Genomic DNA, 21443 nt, shown 5'->3' with positions numbered 1-21443 from the left:
TGAAATAATCCAGATGAGGAATGATGGGGCCTAAATTAAGGCAGTGGTGCTATTCATTAGGAGAGACGGATGCAAATGGAGGGCATAAAAGTCACAAATTGGGGAGGCGCGATTCAGGGGTGTAGGTACATGCCTGAGTGGGTGCGGCCGCTGGCATCGCTGGGGAACAAGAAGTCAGTCTGGGGAGGGAGCTCGTGGGTCCACTTCTGGCCATGTTGAGTCTGAGGTGTCTGGTACAGTTGGAGATACCCAACAGGCTTAGCGTATAAATCAGAAGGGGAGAGATCAGAAGTGGAGATGTGAATCTGGGAGTGATTAGCCTGAATGAGAGCCCTTCTTTACCTGATGCTTACTGTGTGTAAGGCGTCCTTGTAAATGCCTTGTGTGTAGTGGTATATAATTCGCTCCTTGAAGCTTCACTCTCATCCCGCTGGGGAGGCACTGCTATTACCCCCACTTTGCAGAGCAGATCATGAAGGCACAGAGAGGTTCAGTCACTTTAAGAGGTAAGAACAATTTTGACACCTGGCGGGGGGGGGCGTCAGGTAATGTCCTGCCCCAGAAAAGGGGAGAGAACTCGAAAAGTAGGACTTCAACATTAAAAAAGATCTCTTTTATCCAGAAAGCAGCCAAACCCATGCAAGGACTGTTTGCCAGGGCCTCCTTCGCAGGTAGGTGTCAACAGAGTCCTAGCCCTGCTTTTAGATTGACCTGGAGTAAAGAAGTCTCATCCTTGAGGATTCTTCGACTAAAAGGCCGGCGAGGGGAGAAGGCTCCTCTTCAGTAAACTCTTAAGTAAACCGAAAGGTCCTTGGAGAAGGCAGGCCTTATCTGTCTAGGGCTTTGGGACCTAGCTAAGCCACGACAATGGAGACTGAGGCCAAGAGCAGCTGGCATCCTAGTAGAGAATAAGTCATCGGTGTAAGAAAGATATGAGATAGCAAGTTAGAATCTAGGTGCGGGGGATAGAGGAGTCGGCTGCAAAAAAATTCTTTTAACTTTGCTGAATAAAATTTTTTCACAGTAAAACGTTGGGGAGAAAAAATCCTCGTTGTTGCTCTTTGCCGTGGGCGGTCTGTGCTCTAGAGGGTCTCTCTGGACTTGATTTCCTGTCATGTGCTCTTTCCTAGGAGCGACGTTAAGACTATTTTCCCACTTAGCATTGGCATCCGCCAAGCTAGGTAGGCATAACTTTGAGGAAAACTCTAGACACGTACGGATTATGACCGAGATACAGGACAGCGAACCCACGGAAAACTCTCCAGTCCCCAGCTGCCCCCGGGCCGCCCCCGCCCCTCCCCGCCTCGCGTCCCCAACTTCCGGTAGCGACCCCAGCCACGGGATTTCGTGGCTCCAGACGGCGCAGCGGCTGTCGGCTCCCCGCGGACGCGTCGTGACGCTGAGAGAGGGTCGGCCGCCGGGCGGCGAGGGGACCATAGGGATGCTCCGCAAAAGGCTGCTCCGCCCGCGGGGACGCGGAGGCGCTCCCGGCCCTTTATGATGTGTGTTTACATGCGCGGAGGGATCCAGCCAGCTGACAGCGGCGCCGCGCCGGTCCTTCTTTTTTTAAAGAGCCCGGCCGCGGGCGCTGATTGGCCGGCCGGCGTGGGCGCTGATTGGCCGGCCGGCGCGGCGCTCGGGGGCGGGGCACGCGCCTCATTGTCTGCTCCGCGGCCGCCGGGCTCCCCAGTGGCTGGGCTGCGCTCTCGGCCGGAGGTCCGGGTCTCTGGGCAGCTGGTAGCGAGGCAGGGGCGGGCCGGTGTCGCGGCCGGGGCCGGGGCCGGCGGGTGGCAGTCCCGGCGGCCGGAGCGGAACCGAGCCCTGTCCGGGTGCCACGTCTCCAGTAACCCCTCCTCACCCGGGACGACACCCCGCCCCGCCGGGCTCAGTCTCCAGCCGCCGCCTGTGTGCGGCCCCGGAGCGTCGCACACGTCCCTGGGGTCTCTATCCTCCTCCCGCCCGCTCAGCCCCCAGGCCTCCCGAACAGCCTGCCCGACCCCACCCGGGCCCGCGCCCCCGGCTCTGCAACCTGCACCCCGGGCCGGCCGGCCGGTGATGGGACGCCCTCGCGTTCCTTCCGGGCGCCGCAGACTCGCAAACCGGGGGACGACCTGGTCCCGCGCCCACCTCCGGACTGGGCTCCGGGAGCGGGGAGGCCGGCTCCCCGGCGGCCGCAGAGGGGGCGGCCCGCGCGGCACGTAGCGCACGTGGAGGGCAGCTCCCGCCCCGAGGCCGCCGCCGCCTCCGGCCGCTTTCCTGGCGCGCGGGGTGGGCGTGCGCCTGCTCTCCGCACGGCACCCGGTCTCTGCGCGGCGTCCCTTCCACAGCGCCCGTCCCTCCCCAGCGCTGTTGGACCTCCTCTCTCCTCTCCTTTCCCCTAATTTCACCGACGCACAGGCCTTTCCTTGGCCTCCTCACGGTCCAGCTCGGCTCCTTCCTCTAGTTCACTGTCGTCCTCTCCCACCCCTTTGGGGGCCCTGGAATGCTTGGTGTCAGATGTCCCCTGTGGAGACAGACCCACAGACCTTGAGATCTCAGGATGAGCTGCCGCCTTGGTGGCCTCCGTGTTTTGCTTTATTTTGTGCACTCCCACGACGTCTCTCTATTCCTGTACCTTTAACCAGGCATTTGTCTTTTTCCACTGCCGTCCCTGCCCTCTTGCCCTACACAGGCAAGGGTCTCCACCGGATTGTAAACCGCTGGAGGGAGGGAGTCACGGTCTCCAGCCCGGGACCAGGCACGTGGTAGGAGTTCCACACGTTTGTTGAAGGGGAAGGGAAATGGTCTTTAGTGTCTGTGGCTCCGTCTGGTCGAGGATGGAGTTTTGGACCGGACAAGGAGAAGAATCTGGTTGCCCAGGGGAAGCAGGAAGAGGTCTCACAACAGATCAGTGTGGGGGGGGGGGGTGCGGGGGCGGGGGGAGCCCACACACTGGGATGCGCCCCTGACATTCCCCAGCTCCCCTGCCCTGCTTATTTCCCTGGAACCAGCAACCTCTCCTGCTCTGCTGGACGTCTCTTTGGCGGGACTTCTGTGCTCCCGGTTCTGCCCCAGCAGCAGCTATGGGGGCTGCCCTTGCAGATTAACTCCCACGGAGACAAGGGTCTCATCCCTGGGCTTCTGTCCCTGGGAAGCTGGGCTTGGGGAGGCACCTGGTTATACCTCTTCCTCCTCCCCATCCGCTCTTCCTCTCCAGTCCTGGGACCCCTTCTCTCTGGCTCAGCCCAAAGGGATCCAGGATCAGGACTTTGGTTTACCTGGGTGTGTGGGTCCCTCCCCAGGGAGCCTCAGTCCTGGTGCCGCCAGCCCTGCCCATAGGGGTGGGGCGGGGCAGCAGCGTTACCCACACTCGCTTCGGGGTGTTTCCTCCCATTCAGGTTGGGCCACTTTGGAGGTTCTGGACTCTGCTGGGAAAAGCTGAGAGGCAGAGAGAAGAACTCAAGTTCCCTGTTCACACTGCAGCCGCCACCGTCACCCCTAAGGAAGGTCTCTGGACTGAGGACCCCTCTCAGCATGCTCTAGGGCCTTGGATGGTTGGAATGTTTGAAATTCTCTGCATCCGGGATGAAAGTCTTGCAACAGGAATAAAAGGACTTCTACACTAATTATATCTGAACTTCCCAGAGCACTCCCGAATCCACCGTGCTCATTTGAAATCCAGTGTTCAACCAAATCCTGTCACATGTCCGGCACAGGGTCTGACACAAAATCCTAATGCCGAGTCCCTTTCTTCTCTCCCCTGGCAGGAAGGGATGCTATTTGAGCACCTAGAGATACTGTGCGACCAGGAATAAGACCACACCAGCGGCTGGGAGAAATTCATAGTCTATCGGACATACCAACCCTGTGAAGTAGATGGGGGATACTGTCACCATTTTTCAAATAGAGAAACTGAGACTCGGAAGAGTTAATTAGGCAAAATCACACAGGTGACAACAGAGCTAGGACTGGAACACTGGAGCCTGTGATCTTCCCTAAACACCAAGCTGAGGAAAGAGGACATGGAAGCCCCATCCCAAATCTGACCACCAGCTGGCCCTGCAGCTGCCAACACGTGTCCATTCTCTCCCCTCTGAGCTGCGCTGGTTTCACACTTTCTGGACTGTCATCTATAGTACCTTCGCTTACATTCTAACGGTTTCACAAAACAATACTTGCCCTTATACAGTGATGCACGTGCCGGTTGAGGCTCATGAGGTTGGTTTTGTAACCTGTTATGGATTCTGACCCTCAGTTGGAAAAATGCTGCTTGGAGGTTAGTTTGTCCTCTTGTTTGGTAGCTTTCAAGAAGACGTAGCTGCAGTAGTTTCTTCACACCCGCCTCACCTCAAGGTTTGGCCATTGCCCCTTGCCACGTCTTCCCTGCAACCTCCAGAACGCTGTCCGCATCACATACAAGATCAATCCCTATTGCTTATCTCTTCGGTCTGCTTTGTACTGTTTATTATTCACTTGGCTGCAATCTTCTATTCATTTCCCTCCTACCTCTGCCCACAGCCCTTCAACTCGAGGGGTCACTTTGTGCCCCATCTTTTCAGGTGCCCAGTATAAGACCATAGGCCTAGCATAGTCTTCAAGTCTCCCAAGACCTGACTTAGAGCAGAGGCCAAAGACTCAAATGCCTACAGGGGACAGAAATAAATGAGAGGAACCAGCCAGGTGGACACTGAAGAAGAGAATGCACGTCCGGCTGCCGGGGCCATCACTGCTCAGGCAAGGGTGGCAGCAAGTTGCAGTTTTTCAAGAGAAGCCAGAAGTCTAATTATTTATACAATCTCTCCTAATTTTTAGATGTTCAATCTTCAATCAAATTTCTAAAAAACAGTGCGTGGGCCAACCAGACGCGCTTGTGGTCCAAGTGTGTTCTGGGTGGAGCCACCTCCCCGGAGAGGCTGGTGGGATGATGAGTTTGCTGACCTTCAGGGAGAACAGTGGTTACCAAGGGAGCACCAGCAGAAGCACCAGAGAGAGATGCTGGAGGGATAGAGGTGAGCTCCTGCCCGTCTCCCCACCTCCCCGCCGGGGGTCAAGTTCATGCTTCGAGGCTGGAAGGAGAGCTCTGACTTCCAGCGAAGTCTGGAGCCCACACCTGGGACACACCCTGGCAACAGACACAGCATCTCAGATGGCTCAGCCGGACCTGCGCTGCTGCCAAGGGGCCTGCCAGGGCTTGTTTAGTATTTATTTTCATTTTACGTCCACTGTGCTTCAAGTAAAACATACGTATTTTCCCCTCTTCCTCCACTGTTTGCCCCCTCTAAAGCCCTCAGAGGAGTGCGAATCAGGTGCCAAGATGCGGAAGTGTTCTCAAAGTGCTGTGCGTCTGTTTAAGAGTCTAAAAGTAAAAATTTGGGTGGGGATTTAGGAGTAAAGGGAGATGGGCCTCTCAAATATGACAGAAAGGAAGCCGGTGCTGGTCTCCGTGTTTGAAAAACAGTCATTGTTAGCACAAAAGTGCTGACATTTATTGAGTACTTGCTGTACGCTAGGCATTTTTCTGGGGATGATTTCTTTTCATCCTCATAAGAACACCTGAGAGTAGCCATCGTTATCTTTAGTTTCTAGATGAGGAACTGGGGTTCAGAGAGACTGAGTCATGTGGCCAAGGTCACATGGCCAGTGAGTTTAGCAGAACCACATTCTGGCCCAAGTCTGAGTCTGGGTCGAGAATCTGAGCTCTTAACCATTACCCACATATTGCCCTTCTCTGTTGTACTGCCTGGTCCTCCTGGCACTGCTGTGTCCCTGGCACCTAGCACATGTTTGTGGAAGACATAGATGACCACTCACCATATCGCATAATCCCGATAACTAGTGACTTAATACATACTTGTTGAGCTTGCCCTCTGGGCCAGGTACTGTGCGAAGTGCCGTGGATGTGGCATTGAATAAAACAAAGGCCCAGCCATCAGTCTAGTGGATAGAGACAGACAGCGACACATACAAGGAAGATAGCTTCTGGCAGAAAGAAATGCTAAGGAAAATAGAATACATGGTAGCGCAACGGGAGGATGGGAGAGGTGGCGAGAGGCGCCTTTAGCCACGATGACTGGAGGCCGGAGAAAGAACGTCTGAGCTCCGATGTGAGTGTTGGGAGGGGTCGGCTCTCGGAGAGTCTCCGGAGGAAAGTTCTAAGAAGACCAAATGCAGAGGCCTGAGTTGAGAAACAGCTTGGTTTGTCCGAGGGATGCTCCCTCCCCCAGACAGCCGGGGGAGGAGGGGCGGGGAGGGGCGGACGGGACATGGAGTCAAAGAGGCAGATGGCCAGTCGGGCAGGACCGAGGAGGCTGTGGTCTGGAGTTCGGGAAGGGCTACCGCTTGGTCTACAATGTAAAAGACCTCTTTGTCGCGTGGAGGGGAGGTTGCAGGAGAACAAGGGTGGAGGGGAGGGACCAGTCAGGTGGTGGCAGTGGTCCAGGCAGGAGATGGTGCTGGTGTGGGCTCGGGTTGTAGCAGCAGAGATGGAGAGAAAGGGTCGTATTCCGGGTGCATTTTGGAGGAAAAGGTAACAGGACTGAGTAGATTGAACGTGGAGTGTTAAGGAGAGAGAGGCATTGAGGATTTTTCCCATGAGTAGCTGGAAAAATGGTGGTGCTATTTACTGAGATGGGGAAAACTTGGGGAGGAAAAGATTTGGGAAATAGGAAGTCTATAGTTCTATTTGGCTCCATTAAAATTAAGATACCTGTTATCCAAAAGGAGGTGGTGAAGAGTCAGGTAATTTGGAGCTCAGGACAGAGGCCAAAGCTGGAGGTAAGATCAGCCCTAGGAGTTCTCAGTGTGTGCATGTGTGTGTGTGTCTGTGTGTGTGCGCGTGCACGTATATATGAAACGTACGTATATATGAAAGGATGTATGTAGATATACACACACCTTATATGTGTATGTATGTACACACGTGTATGCACATGCCTGTAATGTACACATTACTTAAAGCCGTGGGACTGGGTCAGAACCCTGGGACACTCGACATTCACTGGCTGGGAAGAGGAGGAGCCAAGGAAAGAACCGGGGAAGGAGGGTCAGGCTGGCAAGAGCTGCATGGGAAGGGTGTCTCAAGGAGGAAGGGGCTGAGTGAGATGCAGGAGGAAATTGCCAAGTGAGACTGATGATGATGGCACAGCTTTCCAGGGGTGTTGCTCTTGAGGGCTGCAGAGGGACGGGGCAGGATTTGGAGAGAACATGAAGTCAGGGAGGGATTTGCTTTTTGCCTTTTTTACCCACCGGAAGATAGTAGACGTCCTTTTTACAGTGACGGGAATGGTCCAGTAGAGCGGGAGAAGTGGCAACATGGCAGAAGTGAAAAAGGGTAACTGCAGGGGTGACGAAGCCAGAAGGTGAGAGGGAATGAGAGTCGGGAGCCAACCGCCGAGGGCAGGAGGGACGGGGTAGAGGGAGGGCCTGCTGCAGGGCACTTCCGTGCTTCTCAGGTAAGCACCGCCCACAGGTAAGTCCTGGCCGGGTATAGCCCTGATGATGGGACACAGGACACAGAGCGACATCACAGAGGGAGCTTAGCTCAAGGCTGGAGAACTGGGGGGAGGGGCCCAGTTTGCTTTGCTGGTCCTCAGCACCCCAGCTCCTCTTTCTCTCTCTCCTCGCCTCCCAGGAGCCTGTCAAACTCAGGGCTGAGCGAGGGCAGTGCTCCCGGTGGTGTGACAGGTAAACCGCACAGGAGGGGCAGAGGGAACGGGGCTGTTCCCTTGAGGGTGAATTCCTCCAGCTATAGTTGTAGAGCCTTTTATTCAGTCAGTATATGTATCCATGTATTTATGTTCTAGAAAAAAGAAGCCTATTTCTGTTACATGTAGTGGTTTGTATCTGAATGACCTATCTGACTTAAGGAAACCAGGTAAGGAAAGTTTAAGCCTTCCTACCATATATAAGTACTGTTTTTGTAACTCTTATCAAAAAGCTAAATGGTTAAGGGAGGGAAGCATGGTAACCTCTACCAAAATACTAAACTGGCAGGGAATCATGAAAATGGGGAAATTCGAGAATAGTATAGCCTTGGGAGCATAGAAATTACTACGATTTCTTTCCTTTTGTGTCCTGACTAGGCAGACAAATGACCAAGAGTGGAGAAAAGGTATATCAGAGCCTTTCCTCTGATCATTTAGAAACAATCAGAAAAACACATTCTCTCCGGAGAAAAGACACTAACAGGGAAAAAGCAGCACACAAGTGCTTTTGAGTCTGAGCCAGCCTGAATTCCAGCAGCCCACCACTCAAAAAAGGCTTTTTTTTTTAAACTCTGAGTTAACACAATCATGTTCTTTTTTTGTTGTGGGGCACAGGCTCTAGAGCGCGGGCTCAGTTGCTGTGGCGCACAGGCTTAGTTGCTCCGCGGCATGTGGGATCTTCCCGGACCAGGGACCGAACCCGTGTCCCCTGAATTGACAGACGGATTCTTAACCACTGCACCACCAGGGAAGTCCCAGAATCATGTTCTAATCAAGGTCTGTGAATGAGATTAAGGATTGGGATAAATTAAGGACGCCCTTTACAAGAAGTAAGAAAGGCACCAAATTGCTTAGCACTTAGCAACACTTCAAGTTCAGCTATTTTAACAAATTGTTTGACTGTTGTTTAAAAAAGTAGGGGTGGGTGGTGACCATCTTTCTAAGATAAACGGCCCTCATCACTGAAGGCCCAGCAGACTGTTACCATTTGAGCAGGGAGAGCCCTGGGGAAGTGGAATCTCCAGACAAACCTATAAAGAGAAGGCGGCAAACGTCCCAGGACAGGTGGCCTCCCCTCTTGAGGCCGGGAAGAAGGCTCAGGTTCCCAGGTCAGACAGAAAGGTGGGCGTGGGAAGTGAGCTAACCGTGGTGAGAGGAAGGCTGGAATAGGGGCGTCGGGAGGGCCAGGCTCGCAGGAGTCGGGGAGGTGGAGGCGAGGACCAGGGGGCACCCCCTGCCATCCTGTCGCCCTCCTGCCCTCTTGCTGTAGGAGCTGCCATGCAGGGTTCCTTCCGGCGCTGCTGCGTCACCGTGGTGGGCGTTGGGTTCCTGTGGCTCTGCTTCACTCTGAAAGTCCCCGGGGAAGTCGAAGACGACCAGAACAGGATGGCTATCGAAGCCCAAGTAGCAACCTTGCCTCACTGTGGGGATTAAGGGTGTGTGTGGGTGTGGATAGGTAGAGTCTTGGAAATGCCCTGTACCTCTCACCGGAGTGGAGGAGGCGCCGAAGGGGGTGGTGTGTTCCTGGCTGGACCCGCTGGTCCACAGAGAAGCTGCATTTCCCCCCGTATTTGTTAAGGTAAGGAAGACAGCAAATACTGCTTGAGCCCTGGATACTCTGGCCGGTGGTCAGACATCCTGAGAATGTGCTGGGCTTGCTCTGGGGAGACTGACCCACTCTTTCCTTGGAAAGGCTCATGGGAAACCACTAGTGGCTAAACCCTGTTCTTTTTATGAAAGGAGGACCAGGCGTTGCCTCTGCCAAGGCCGCAGGAGGGCAGTTATAGGAGAAGGAAGGATCTGGAGCCACTAGAAGACTGGCAGAATCTCACCTTCAAATATTGGGAAAAAATCCAGCAGAGAAAGAAGAGTGAGTTCCAAGGAGGGGAGTGGGTTCCCCAGGGTAGCAGGGGCATCAAGAGAAGAAGGGGACCCAGAGGGAAGCAGGGGGGAAGGCGAGAGGGCAGGGGGCCAGGCAGACAGTCCTCTCCCTGCTGAGGCCTTTGTGTGGCGGGGGAAGGAGGGAAGAGGAAACGTGGCCGCTCCAGGAGGTGGGATCACTGCGTGCGAGAACCCTGGGGGGTGAGGGGGCCTTCGGGCCATGTGTCCAGCTCCCCCAGTGTTAAGCTCAGGGGCACAGGGACCTGCTGGAGGCCACATAGTCAGTGAGAGCTGAGACAATAGTGTTGGGCTCCTGACTCCCAGGAGAAGGGCTTTTTCTAGTAGATCTTCTTTAAAGGAGAGCTTTGGGAAGATGAGCTGGGTAAAATCAAAAGGAATAACTATAAAAATAGCTAATATTGGGAATTCCCTGGCGGTCCAGTGGTTAGGACTCGGCACTTTCACTGCCGAGGGCACAGATTTGATCCCTGGTGGGGGAACTAAGATCCCACAAGCCGAGTGGCGCAGCCAAAAATTAAAAAAAAAAAAAAAAAAAAAAGCTAATATTTATTGAGCACTTAAACCATGTGCCACAAAATTCCGGTTCAAAGAAGCCTCGGAGGCCCGTGCGGACGCAGCACCCCAGCTCAGGCACCTGGTGACGTTGTTAAAATACAGACTCTGCTTCACTAGATTCTGCATTTCTAATAAGCTTCCAAACGGGGCGATGTTGCTGGACTAAGGCCCACACTTTGCGTGGCGAGGATCTGAACCTCCCCCCTGGGGTGGGAAGTAGCAGAGCGAGGGCGGGAAGAGGGCCGGTCCCGCAGAGCATGCACCCGGCCTGCCTGCACGCTGACCGTGCCGCTTGCCTCCCCAGCGTGGCTGACGGTGGGCATCTCCTCGAGGCCCCGGCCAGACCGCAGCGGCCTCCCGTCCACGCTGCTCTCCGTGTTCGCGCCACCTCGAAGGTGCAGCGGAAGCGCCTCACGGTGCCGGTCCACCTGGCGGCGCTGACCTGGCCTGGCTCAGGGAGACCGTCCTCCACATTTCCAGCCTCTTCGGCCCACAGATCGTGGCGGGGCAGCCGCTGCCGACCCACGCCCCGCCGGAGGCCTATCCCCCCGAGGGCAGCGTCGGGGCGGGGGCCTCTCGCCAGGAGCCCTGCTCCCGGCGGACCATGGACCACGCCTTCCTCATGAGCTTGGCCACGAAGCTCTCGGAGTACTTCCTGCTGCTGGAGGACGACGCCTTGTGCGCCCCCAACTTCATCAGCCACGTTCAGCGGAAAGTGGACACCCTGGGGTCCCAGCCCTGGGCGCTCCTGGAGTTCTCCAACCTGGGCTTCCTGGGCAAGCTCTTCCGCAGCGGGGACCTCCCGGTGCTGGCCCACTTCCTCCTCCTCTTCTACAGGGAGAAGCCCCTCGCCAGGCTCCTCCCTCACTTCCGCACCCTCCTGGCCCAGAAGGACCCGATCCTCTGCCGACCGTTCCTGTTCTACCACCGGGTCTCCTACCATGCGCCGAACGACAGCCAGAAGGCCTCGGGCACGCAGAAAAAGAGCCCCTACGCCCCTGACAACCCACCAGGAGCCGTTTTCACCGACATGAAGGTTTTTGAGGTCCATTTCCCCTGGGAGGCCTACACTCTGGACGAGTCCTTCTTTTGGACCCACCGTGTTAGCGCAGGGAACCACCTGACGGTCATCCTGAACCACCCAGCAGACCCGAGGAGGGTGCCGGTACTGACGGGCACCATCGTGGTGGCAAGCACGCCCTGGAGAAGGGGCAGGTGGAGCTGGGCTACGAGCCCTAGGGGGCACCGCAGCGCTGCGCCAGCCTCGCCTTGCTGGGCCAGCTCCCGGAAGGGCAGCTGGACCAGGAGGTAGCTCCAAACAGCGTGGGGCACGAGGCGAGCTGCATGAGGCTGGTGGCGAACGCTACCCAGGTGGGTGGGCTCATCATCAGGCACATCTACCTCTGGGAGGAACATGCCAGGGACATGGGGGCAGCTCAGGAGGAAGATCACTCAATAAGACGGTGAAAACTTACAGTCTTGCAGCTATGTCATTCTAGCCTTTCTGAGTGACCCGGGGGCGGGGTGGGGATGCCGGGGAATGAGGGGCAGAGAGGGAAGACGTGGTCATTCTTCTGGTGCCGCCGAGATGTTAGACCTGTTCCTTCCTTTTTCTACCCAAACGAGTGACTCTTATAGGCTGTCTTTTCCTGGGCTGGATATAGCTTAGCCCAGTTTGGGACAAGGCCTTGGTCATTCCCAGAATCTATCCCTGGGATGCTGAGATCGGCACAAATACAGGGTGTTGGTGTGTGTGTTCGCACATAGTTAGAGGCCAGGGGTGAGGGGTAGCAGGAGGGGAAATCATGGCCAGGCCCTGGAATTCACATCATAAGAAGCCAAGGAAGGGCCTCTCATCAGAAGTCGAACTCTCTGAGGCTCTGGAATGCAGCAGATGGACGCGTACCAATAAAACTAAGCCCCTGACTCTGTCCTTTTAAGCTGTTCCGTGGCGCCAATCTAGTTCCCTTCTTCCCTCACAAACGAACTCGGGCATAAATAGCTTGAAACCAAAGCTTCACTTTCTCCTCTGCATTCACTCCTCATCCCCACTCTGGCTTCTGCATCCCAGCACTGCTGAAACTCCTCCCTATCTGTAACGACAAAAATAGTCAAAACCTAGTGGCATTTTTTTTTTTTTTTCAGATCTCATTCTCCTTAACTCTCTGCAGTAGTACACAGTACAAATTAGTCTTCTTCCTTGACTTCTGGGCTTCATCCATTCATCAGAATTACTGAATCCCCACTATGTGCCAGGGACAAAAAAAGCTCCTCTTGGGGTTAAGAAGTACAGGGTCCTTGGGGAGTACAGACCTGTGTTAAAACTTTATTGGGAGCTTAGGAAAGGCTTTTTGGAAGACATGTAAGCCTAGACCTGCCAGATAATTGGAGAAGATAGCCAGGTGATGAGGAAAGAAGGTCAGGGAAATTTTCCAGTAAAAGAAACAACATGTAGAGAAGTGGGCCAGAGGTGAGAAGAAACATGGCTCATTTGGGAAAAAAAATCATTTAGTGGGGCTGGCGATGGAGGGCAAGCAGGAGTAGTGGCGGGGCAGAAGGCGAGGCCACAGGACTAAGAAAAGACCTGCTTACGAAGGGTCATGGACAGTTCAGTGGGGGAAAGAATCGTCTTTTCAACAAGTGGTCGTGGAACAGCTGAACACCCATGTGCAAAAGAATGAAGTGTGACTCCTACCTCACATTGTATTAAAAGTGAACTCAGAATGGATCATAGACCTAGTTGTAAGAGCTAAAAGTTATAAAACCCTTAGAAGAAAACATAGGTGTAAATCGTTGTGACCTTGGATTAGGCAATAGATTATTAGGTATGACACCAAAAGCACAAGTCATCAAAGAATAGATAAATTGGACTTCATCAAAATTTAAAACTTTTGTGGTTCATAGGACACTATCAATAAAGTGAAAAGACAACCCACAGAATGGAAGAAAATATTTGCAAATCATATATCTGATGAGAGACTGGTGTCCAGAATATATAAAGAAAGCTTACACACAATAATAAAAAGACAAATAACCCAATTAAAAATGGGCAAAGGATTTGAATAGACATTTCTCCAAAGAAGATACACAAATGGCCAATAAGCACGTGAAAAGACACTCATCATTAGTCATTAGGGAAATGCAAATCAAAACCACAGTGAAATACCACTTCACACCCACTAGGACGGCTATTTAAAAAACAGAAAATAAGGGCTTCCCTGGTGGCACAGTGATTAAGAATCCGCCTGCCAATGCAGGGAACATGGGTTCAAGCCCTGGTCCAGGAAGATCCCACATGCTGCGGAGCAACTAAGCCCATATGACACAACTACTGAGCCTGCGAGCCACAACTACTGAGCCCACGTGCCACAACTACTGAAGCCCGTGCGCTTAGAGCCCGTGCTCTGCAACAAGAGAAGCCACCACAATGAGAAACCCGTGCACCGCAACGAAGAGTAGCCCCCGCTCGCCGCAACTAGAGAAAGCCTGCGCGCAGCAACGAAGACACAACACAACCAAAAATAAATAAATAAAATAAATTTTTAAAATAAATAAAAAACAGAAAATAAGTGTTGGTGAGGTGTGGAGAAATTGGAGCCTCATACATGCTGGTGGGGTTGTAAAATGGGGCAGCCACTTTGGAAAACCACTGAACAATCCTCAAAATGTTAGATAGAGTTACCATATGATCCAGCAATTCCACTCCTAGGTCTGTAGAAGTGAAAATGAATGAAAAAATGAAAACATATATCCACACAAAGACTTACACATGAATGGTCATGGCAGCATTATAATAACCAACATGTGGAAACAATCCATATGTCCCGCAACTGATGGGTGAATAAACAAAATGTGGGGTATCAGATGATGGAAGTGAAATACTACTCAGCCACAAAAAGGAATGGAATACTGACACACGCTACAACACGCACAAACCTTCAAAACATTGGGCTACATGAAAGAAATCAGTCACAAAAGGTCATACAGTATATGATTCCACTTGTATGAAATGTCCACAATAAGCAAGCCCAAAGGGGCTCATATGGGGGTGATGAAAATGTTCTAAAATTGATTGTGGTAATGGTTGCACTCTGTGAATATACTAAAAACGATTGAATTGTATACTTCAAGAAGAGTGAATTCTAGGGTATGTGAATTATATCTCAGTAAGGCAGTTATTTGTTTAAAAGCTGTAGAAGCAAATGAAAGGGTTTAGAATACCCTGGTGGCAACAGAGAATCACGGAGCAGTCCTGAGCAGGAGAGCGAAGTGACTGTTCGTGCTTTGGGGGGGTCGCCCCAGGCATCCCGGCGGGGTAGCCAGGGGGTCAGGATAGGGAGCCGATGAGAACAGGCACTCCCTCGCCTTCTCCCTTCCAGCCCTCAGCTTTCTTCTCACCAATCAATCATAAACTAACCTGTTTTTCCACATACCTCTCTGACTAGTCGTGGTCTCCGTCTCGGCCACCCCTAAATGTGGGAAAATTCCGAGGCCTTTCACTCTGTCTGCATCTTCTTTCTTTGATGACTTTCAATCACGGTCAGAGCCTTACCTGAATGAACTTTGAGGCACCACCCAAGTCGACATCACCCTCTGAGGTCTCCAATCTGAGCCTACAAGTCCCGTGTCCAGCTGATGATGACACTCTCCACTTGGGTTTAACTGTCTCCTCAGCCCAGCACGTCTGACACCAAATTCTTCAGCTTGTATGTGTTTCTGGCAATGGTTACCTTACATACATAAACTCAAAATCCTAAAACAGTGCTTTGAAAAAATGGTCTATGAACCACTTGCATCAGAATCCCCTGGAACTGCTTATTTAAAATGCTTTTGCCCAACCTTGCTCGCTCTCCCATCAAAGCGCTTCAACCGCTGTGAGCTCCTACTTTCCCATCCAGCCCAGTCTAGGCCTGCCGCTTAGGCTCATGTCCAGACTTTTCCTGACTGACCACTACATGTCAGGCCCCGGGCACAGGGACAGAGTAAAAGCCTGCAGACTCTGGCCTTGAAGAGCTTCTAGTCCAGAGAGAGAGAGAAGTGAAATACCGCATTGAAGGGGCAGAGAAGGGACTTCCCTGGTGGCGCAGTGGTTGAGAATCCGCCTGCCAATGCAGGGGACACGGGTTCGAGCGCTGGTCCGGGAAGATCCCACATGTCGTGGAGCAACTAAGCCCGTGCGCCACAACTACTGAGCCTGCGCTCCAGAGCTCGTGAGCCACAACTACTGATGCCCTCGCACCTAGAGCCCATGCTCTGCAACAAGAGAAGCCACGACAATGAGAAGCTCGCGCACGGCAACAAACAGTAGCCCCTGCTCGCCGCAACGAGAGAAAGCCCACGCGCAGCAACGAAGACCCAACGCAGCCAAAAATAAATAAATTAATTAATTAATTAAAAGGGGGCAGAGAAGAGGGATCAGGGGAGGCTTCCCAGAGGCGGTGACAGCCAACAGGTGCGGTGTCCTCAGACAGGGAAGTGGAAGGAAGCTGCGAGCAAGTGGCCTGAGGTCCCACCAGGGCCTCCCCTCCCCGCCATGTCTCCGGGGCCCGAGGGTCTGCCGCCTTGGCGAGCCCCGTGCAGGACCCCACACCAGGGAGAAAGCTCTGTTACAGGGGCAGGGAGGTCAGGAAGGCTGGAGGCCTCTCACTGGCTGAGCTCCTGCCAGAAGGGAAGAGGGGTCTCTCTTCTTCTCTTGGGCTTTGTAATCCCCTGATGGCCTCCTGACTCTCTTTTAATTGAGGTTTCTGTTAATTTTCACAGCAAGCTCCCCGCTTCTTGGGGATCTTGGTCGTTAGGTGGGGCTCCGGTGCGGGTGGGGAGGAATCAAAGTTCCCACCAGCCCCCCACGCCCTCCGAGTGGTCCCTCAGCAGCCTGTCGGGCTCCCCTCGGGTCAGTCCTCGCTGACCTCTTTCCCTCCCTCCATGCCTGCCACATCCTCTGCTTTGCGTCCTCCTGAATTGCCTGTGCCTTGGGAGCTGGGTTCCTGCTCCCAAGGGCTGGCCCGGCAGGACAGGACCTGGCTTCCCGGTGAGACTGGGGAGGCCTGGACCCCCATCCCCGGGGAGCGGGGGAGAGCCCACTGCCTCCGTTCCCCCACCCCGGCCCCAGTCCAGGACCCAGCGGCAACCCTTTCCTTCCAGCTTTTCATTCATCCAGACCTTTACTGAGTACCCAAGGGGTGCCAGGCACCTGTGCAAACTCCCCCTTCTCCTGACGCCGTGGGCTCTATCCACGGGTTAACCGGCCTCAGTGGGAAACCCGGACGGAGGCTTTGTCGTCACCAGACCTGGGTTTCAGTCCCAGCTCCACTTCCGAGCTGAGAGATCTTAAAACGTTATTAACCTCTCGGAGACGGCTCCCCACCGAGGATTCCACCCGCCACACAGCGTTGGCACGAGGGTTACAGGGACTCAAACCCGTGAGGCAGGTGCCAGGCCCCCAGGTGCATCAGCTTACCTGCCCGTCAACTCTGGGTGCCAAGGCTCAGCACGTAGAGCACCCAGCCCTCCCCCCACCCGAGCTCCCCCCGCGGAGGAGGACCCCAGGCCTCCACTCACTCCCAAGCGGTGTCTGGGGGGCTCCCTGCTGGCGCATCCCGGGGCTCCTACTGCGGGTCTGAGCTCCTCCCCTCCTCCCTGGGAGCCCCAGGCAGGCCCGGGCAGGTAGGAGTCTCCGCTGTGTTGCCCACCTGGCCCCAGGTGGGCGGGGAGGGGCAGACTTCCCACCAGAAGGCCTCAGGGCGTGCGCCTCCTCTTGCTGGTTGGGCTGCTTTGGGATCTGGTTGGATTCCTGGAAGCGGTATCGTCACCCAGAGGGCTGACAGACAGGGCAGCTGGGGCTCCCTGCTCCTCGGGCACCGGGGCAGCTCCCTTGTAGGGCAGGAGAATGGGGTGGGGTCTGGACTGCTGTGATCCCAAGTGGTCTCATCTGTAGGATGAAGACATTCAGGGCCGCTGAGGGAGCAGATGACGGCTGCACGTGTGAGGGGTCAGACTCTCAAGAGACACACCGCGTCGGGTCACACTACCCGGTTAGCCCCGTCGGCCAACCTCCAGGCTTCCCCTCCCCTCCGTGCCAACCTAGGAGCCGGCCTGTCCTGGCTGGAAGTCAGTTTCCGCACCTGAGAAACAGGAATGCCACTTCCCCAAAGAGCTGCAACCTCGAGGGACGCAATCACTGCCTACGTGTCAGGCTGTCCAACACCTCGGCAGCATGTCAGCCCGATGGAATCCGTTTCCCTTAGAGTCCATCGGGGTCCTCGGGGCTCCTTCCCACCCACACGCTGGCCCTGTCAGGTCAGGGTCGGTTCAAGGGACTCTGATCCAGGTCCACAAGGCGCTGACGCAGTGGGAAGGGCGCGGCCCGGCGCCCACTTGGGGCCCCTGCGAGGCTGCGTCCGAGGCAGGGACCCTCTTCTCGGCTTCGAGGAGTGAGCCCCGCCCTTTCTTGGCCTGTAACTGTTGGTGGCCGTAGGGACGCTGGGACCGGAGGCAGGTCCAGAGCGTTCGGAGGACACAGGGACTGGCAGGGCAGTCAGGTCTGTAACCTCGGGGAGTCAGGAACACTTGCACACGGCTTGCAGGATCTTAGTTCCCTGACCAGGGATCAAACCTGGGCCCCTGGCAGTGAGAGCACCGAGTCCTAACCACTGGACCGCCAGGGAACTCCCAGGAACACTTTTCTCTTCATTTTATTAAAGTTCTATCTTGTTTGGGCTGTGTGTGTCACTGAGGAAAGTTTTTCTAACAAGTGTGCCCTGACCTGGTCCCATCGCACTGGTTCCTCATGGTCTGGGGCCCCGGGAGCAGCACTTGTCACCCCCAGCTCAGGCTCTCTCAACGCCAGAGCCTGGACGCTACCCTAGATGAGCCCCAGAAGCCCTGGGGTGGTTGGTAAAGCTCCGGTGACCCCGACGCCAGGCCCTCCAGGCTGCTCCCCGTGTGCTCCTGAGAGAACCTGTTAGAAGGGCAGAGTGTCAGGCCCCCACCTGCTGCGTCAGACAACTGTTGGGGGGTGGGACCAGCAGTCTGTGTGGACAAGCCCTCCAGGAGATTCTGATCCAGGCGAAAGAACCCTCAGAGGCACAAAGTTTTAAAGCTGGACAATCAAGAAGGACATCTTATCTAAGATGGGAAAGGAGGGACGGCTTCCCCATGGCCACCGGCAAAGCCTTGGCAGCAGGGGGTCTGCAAACACAGCCACCACAATGCCCCAGCCTGGACGCGGAGGGCACCCCTCCCATCAAGGGTGGACGTCATTCCCCTTCTGTATTAGCTTGCTGGGCTGTGGTCACAAAGTGCCACAGACCGGGGGGCTTAGACAACAGAAACTCATTGTCTGACAGTTCTGGGGGCTGGAATTCCAAGGTCGAGGGGTTGTCAGTCCTCTTTCCCAGGATCTGGTAACGGTGGGCGCTTAACTCCAATCTTCAGGGACCTTCTCCTTTGTACGTGTCTGTGTCCAAACTCCCCCTTATATATGGACACCAGTCATGTCGGATTCGGGGTCCACCCTCCTCCAGTTACATCCGCAGAGACCCTACTTCCAATGACGTTCAGGTCCTGAGGAACCGAGGGTTAGGACCTCAGCATGCGGTTTGGCCGCGGGGAGGGGGGATGGTGTTCGGCGTGCAACACGTCCCGCTGAACCTGGACCTTGGGCCTGGGTCCTTCGAGTCCCCCTGGTTTCTGCGCACCCTCTGGAAGCGGCCGTCCATGAACAAAGTGTCCCCCCGCTGGAGGGAGGGGCCCTGGACCCAGAGGCTTGGCAGAGGGAGGGAGGCCCAGGCCACCCACGGTCCAGCCACCTTAGTGGAGGCGGCCCCGCCCACCCTACCTGGGGGGCAGGGGGGCGGCGAGCCACCTCCACACGCCCTGCCCGCTCACAGAATCCCGAGCGAATACGCGGTGGTGGTTGCCCGGCACCAGATTTGGGGTGGTTTGTCACAAAGCGTGAGACGAGTGCCACAAGCCTCAGGCCCGGAGCCTGGTCACTAACGCTCATTGCTTCTGTCGGAGGCCCTTCTGCCAGGACCCAGCGCCGGCCCATCACTCCGATAAGGTATTCGGGTCTCACTGCTGGTGGAGTGGCTGGGAATGAGGACAGAGTTCTGCTTGTACCTAATGAATGGCCCCTCTGACCTACCTCCAAGCTGCTGGGAGCTCGGGGGGGCGGGCCGAGTGTCTGGCAGTGAGAGCGCGAGCGGGACGGGCCGGGAGCCACTTTGTGCAATGAGCCCGGACGCTCAGGGCCAGTCGTGCGGCTCCAGACACAGCACGACTGGTGAGAGGCCTTGGCTGCAGAAATCGGGATAATTAACCACTGAGAACAAGTGTCTTCAAAAGCGCTTAATTTTTGACCCAGCTCCTAGAGAAATGGAAATAAAAACAAAACTAAACAAATGGGACCTAATGAAACTTAAAAGCTTTTGCACAGCAAAGGAAACCATAAACAAGACCAAAAGACAACCATCAGAATGGGAGAAAATATTTGCAAATGAAGCAACTGACAAAGGATTAATCTCCAAGATTTACAAGCAGCTCATGCAGCTCAGTAACAAAAAAACGAACAACCCAATCCAAAAATGGGCAGAAGACCTAAATAGACATTTCTCCAAAGAAGATATACAGATTGCCAACAGACACATGACAGAATGCTCAACATCATTAATCATTAGAGAAATGCAAATCAAAACTACAATGAGATATCATCTCACACTGGTCAGAATGGCCATCATCAAAAAATCTAGAAACAATAAATGCTGGAGAGGGTGTGGAGAAAAGGGAACACTCTTGCACTGTTGGTGGGAATGTAAATTGATACAGCCACTATGGAGAACAGTATGGAGGTTCCTTAAAAAACTACAAATAGAACTACCATACGACCCAGCAATCCCACTACTGGGCATATACCCTGAGAAAACCATAGTTCAAAAAGAGTCATGTACCAAAATGTTCATTGCAGCTCTATTTACAATAGCCAGGACGTGGAAGCAACCTAAGTGTCCATCATCGGATGAATGGATAAAGAAGATGTGGCACATATATACAATGGAATATTACTCAGCCATAAAAAGAAATGAAATGGAGGTATTTGTAATGAGGTGGATGGAGTTAGAGTCTGTCATACAGAGTGAAGTAAGTCAGAAAGAGAAAAACAAATCCAGTATGCTAACACATATATATGGAATCTAAGGAAAAAAAAAAAAAGGCCATGAAGAACCTAGTGGCAAGATGGGAATAAAGACACAAACCTACTAGAGAATGGACTTGAGGATATGGGGAGGGGGAGGGGTGAGATGTGACAGGGTGAGAGAGTGGCATGGACATATATACACTACCAAATGTAAAATAGATAGCTAGTGGGAAGCAGCCGCATAGCACAGGGAGATCAGCTCGGTGCTTTGTGACCACCTAGAGGGGTAGGATGGGGAGGGTGGGAGGGAGGGAGAGGCAAGAGGGAAGAGATATGGGAACATATGTATATGTATAACTGATTCACTTTGTTATAAAGCAGAAACTAACACACCATTGTAAAGCAATTATACTTCAATAAAGATGTTTAAAAAAAAAAAGCGCTTAATTTGGGGGAAAGGAAGAGCTACAGGGAAGCACAGAGAAGGGAATCCTTCGAATCAGAACAGAGGCTCATTGTGCGCAGAGCACTGATGGAAGGTGACCGCTCAGATCAGCCCCGGGGGGGTGGGGACGGGCTTCTGCTGACGGCCACGCTGACAACAGCCAACACCGGGGACCCTCGAGGTGCCCCAGGTGCTGTTCTAGGCATTTAATCCTCCTCACAGCCCTCGGCCGCGGGTCCTACCGTTTTGGTCTCAGTTTATAGATGGGAAACTGAGGCCCAGCGGCTGGACAGGGGCCACACACAGTTCTTGAGCAGCAAGGCTGGGACTCACATCTGGCCAGTCCGGCTTCAGAGTCTGTGCTCTCAACCATGAGTAACACCGCTGGATTCCCACGTGGCCCCTCACACCTCTGCAGAGCCTTAAACGCAGCAAGTAGATGTGACTTGTGCTCAGGGCTAATAAAATCCACACCGAGGGGTCCGGCCACCAGGGATGGGGCCTCTTCCCCCCGAGCTGCTCTCTAGAAGAAGATGGCCAAATGGGCCAGGATCTGCCGCCTCCCCCCTAGTTGCTGCCACATGAAATCCTGCGTGGGACTCGCCTGCTGCCCTTCTGACGGAAGGAAAGCCGCCCCTTCCGGGAGAGGCCAGCAGTGGCCTGGACTTGCTGGGAAGAACTGCAGACGCCCCCTCCTTCAACTTCTCCCCCGTTGCCTGGGTTC

At 54.3% G+C, this 21443-nt stretch overlaps 1 protein-coding gene across 1 annotated transcript; it reads left to right on the top strand.

Annotated features, from left to right (window-relative positions):
- Positions 1-1528: 1528 nt before the first annotated feature.
- On the top strand, positions 1529-20767 carry LOC309631217 (alpha-1,3-mannosyl-glycoprotein 4-beta-N-acetylglucosaminyltransferase-like protein MGAT4E). The gene is given in 6 exon segments (XM_082397438.1): positions 1529-2874; positions 3378-8459; positions 8953-10568; positions 10571-11323; positions 11326-11375; positions 11379-20767. Coding segments are annotated over 4 exon segments (1203 nt in total). The 5' UTR covers positions 1529-2874; positions 3378-8459; positions 8953-10396; the 3' UTR covers positions 11607-20767.
- Positions 20768-21443: the final 676 nt, after the last annotated feature.

This window comes from Balaenoptera borealis (genome assembly GCF_965194805.1).
Source record: "Balaenoptera borealis genome assembly, chromosome: 1".
NCBI classification, from domain to species: Eukaryota; Metazoa; Chordata; class Mammalia; order Artiodactyla; family Balaenopteridae; genus Balaenoptera; species Balaenoptera borealis.
The sequence above is the reverse complement of the archived record's forward strand: the minus strand, read 5'-3'. Positions and strand labels throughout refer to the sequence as shown.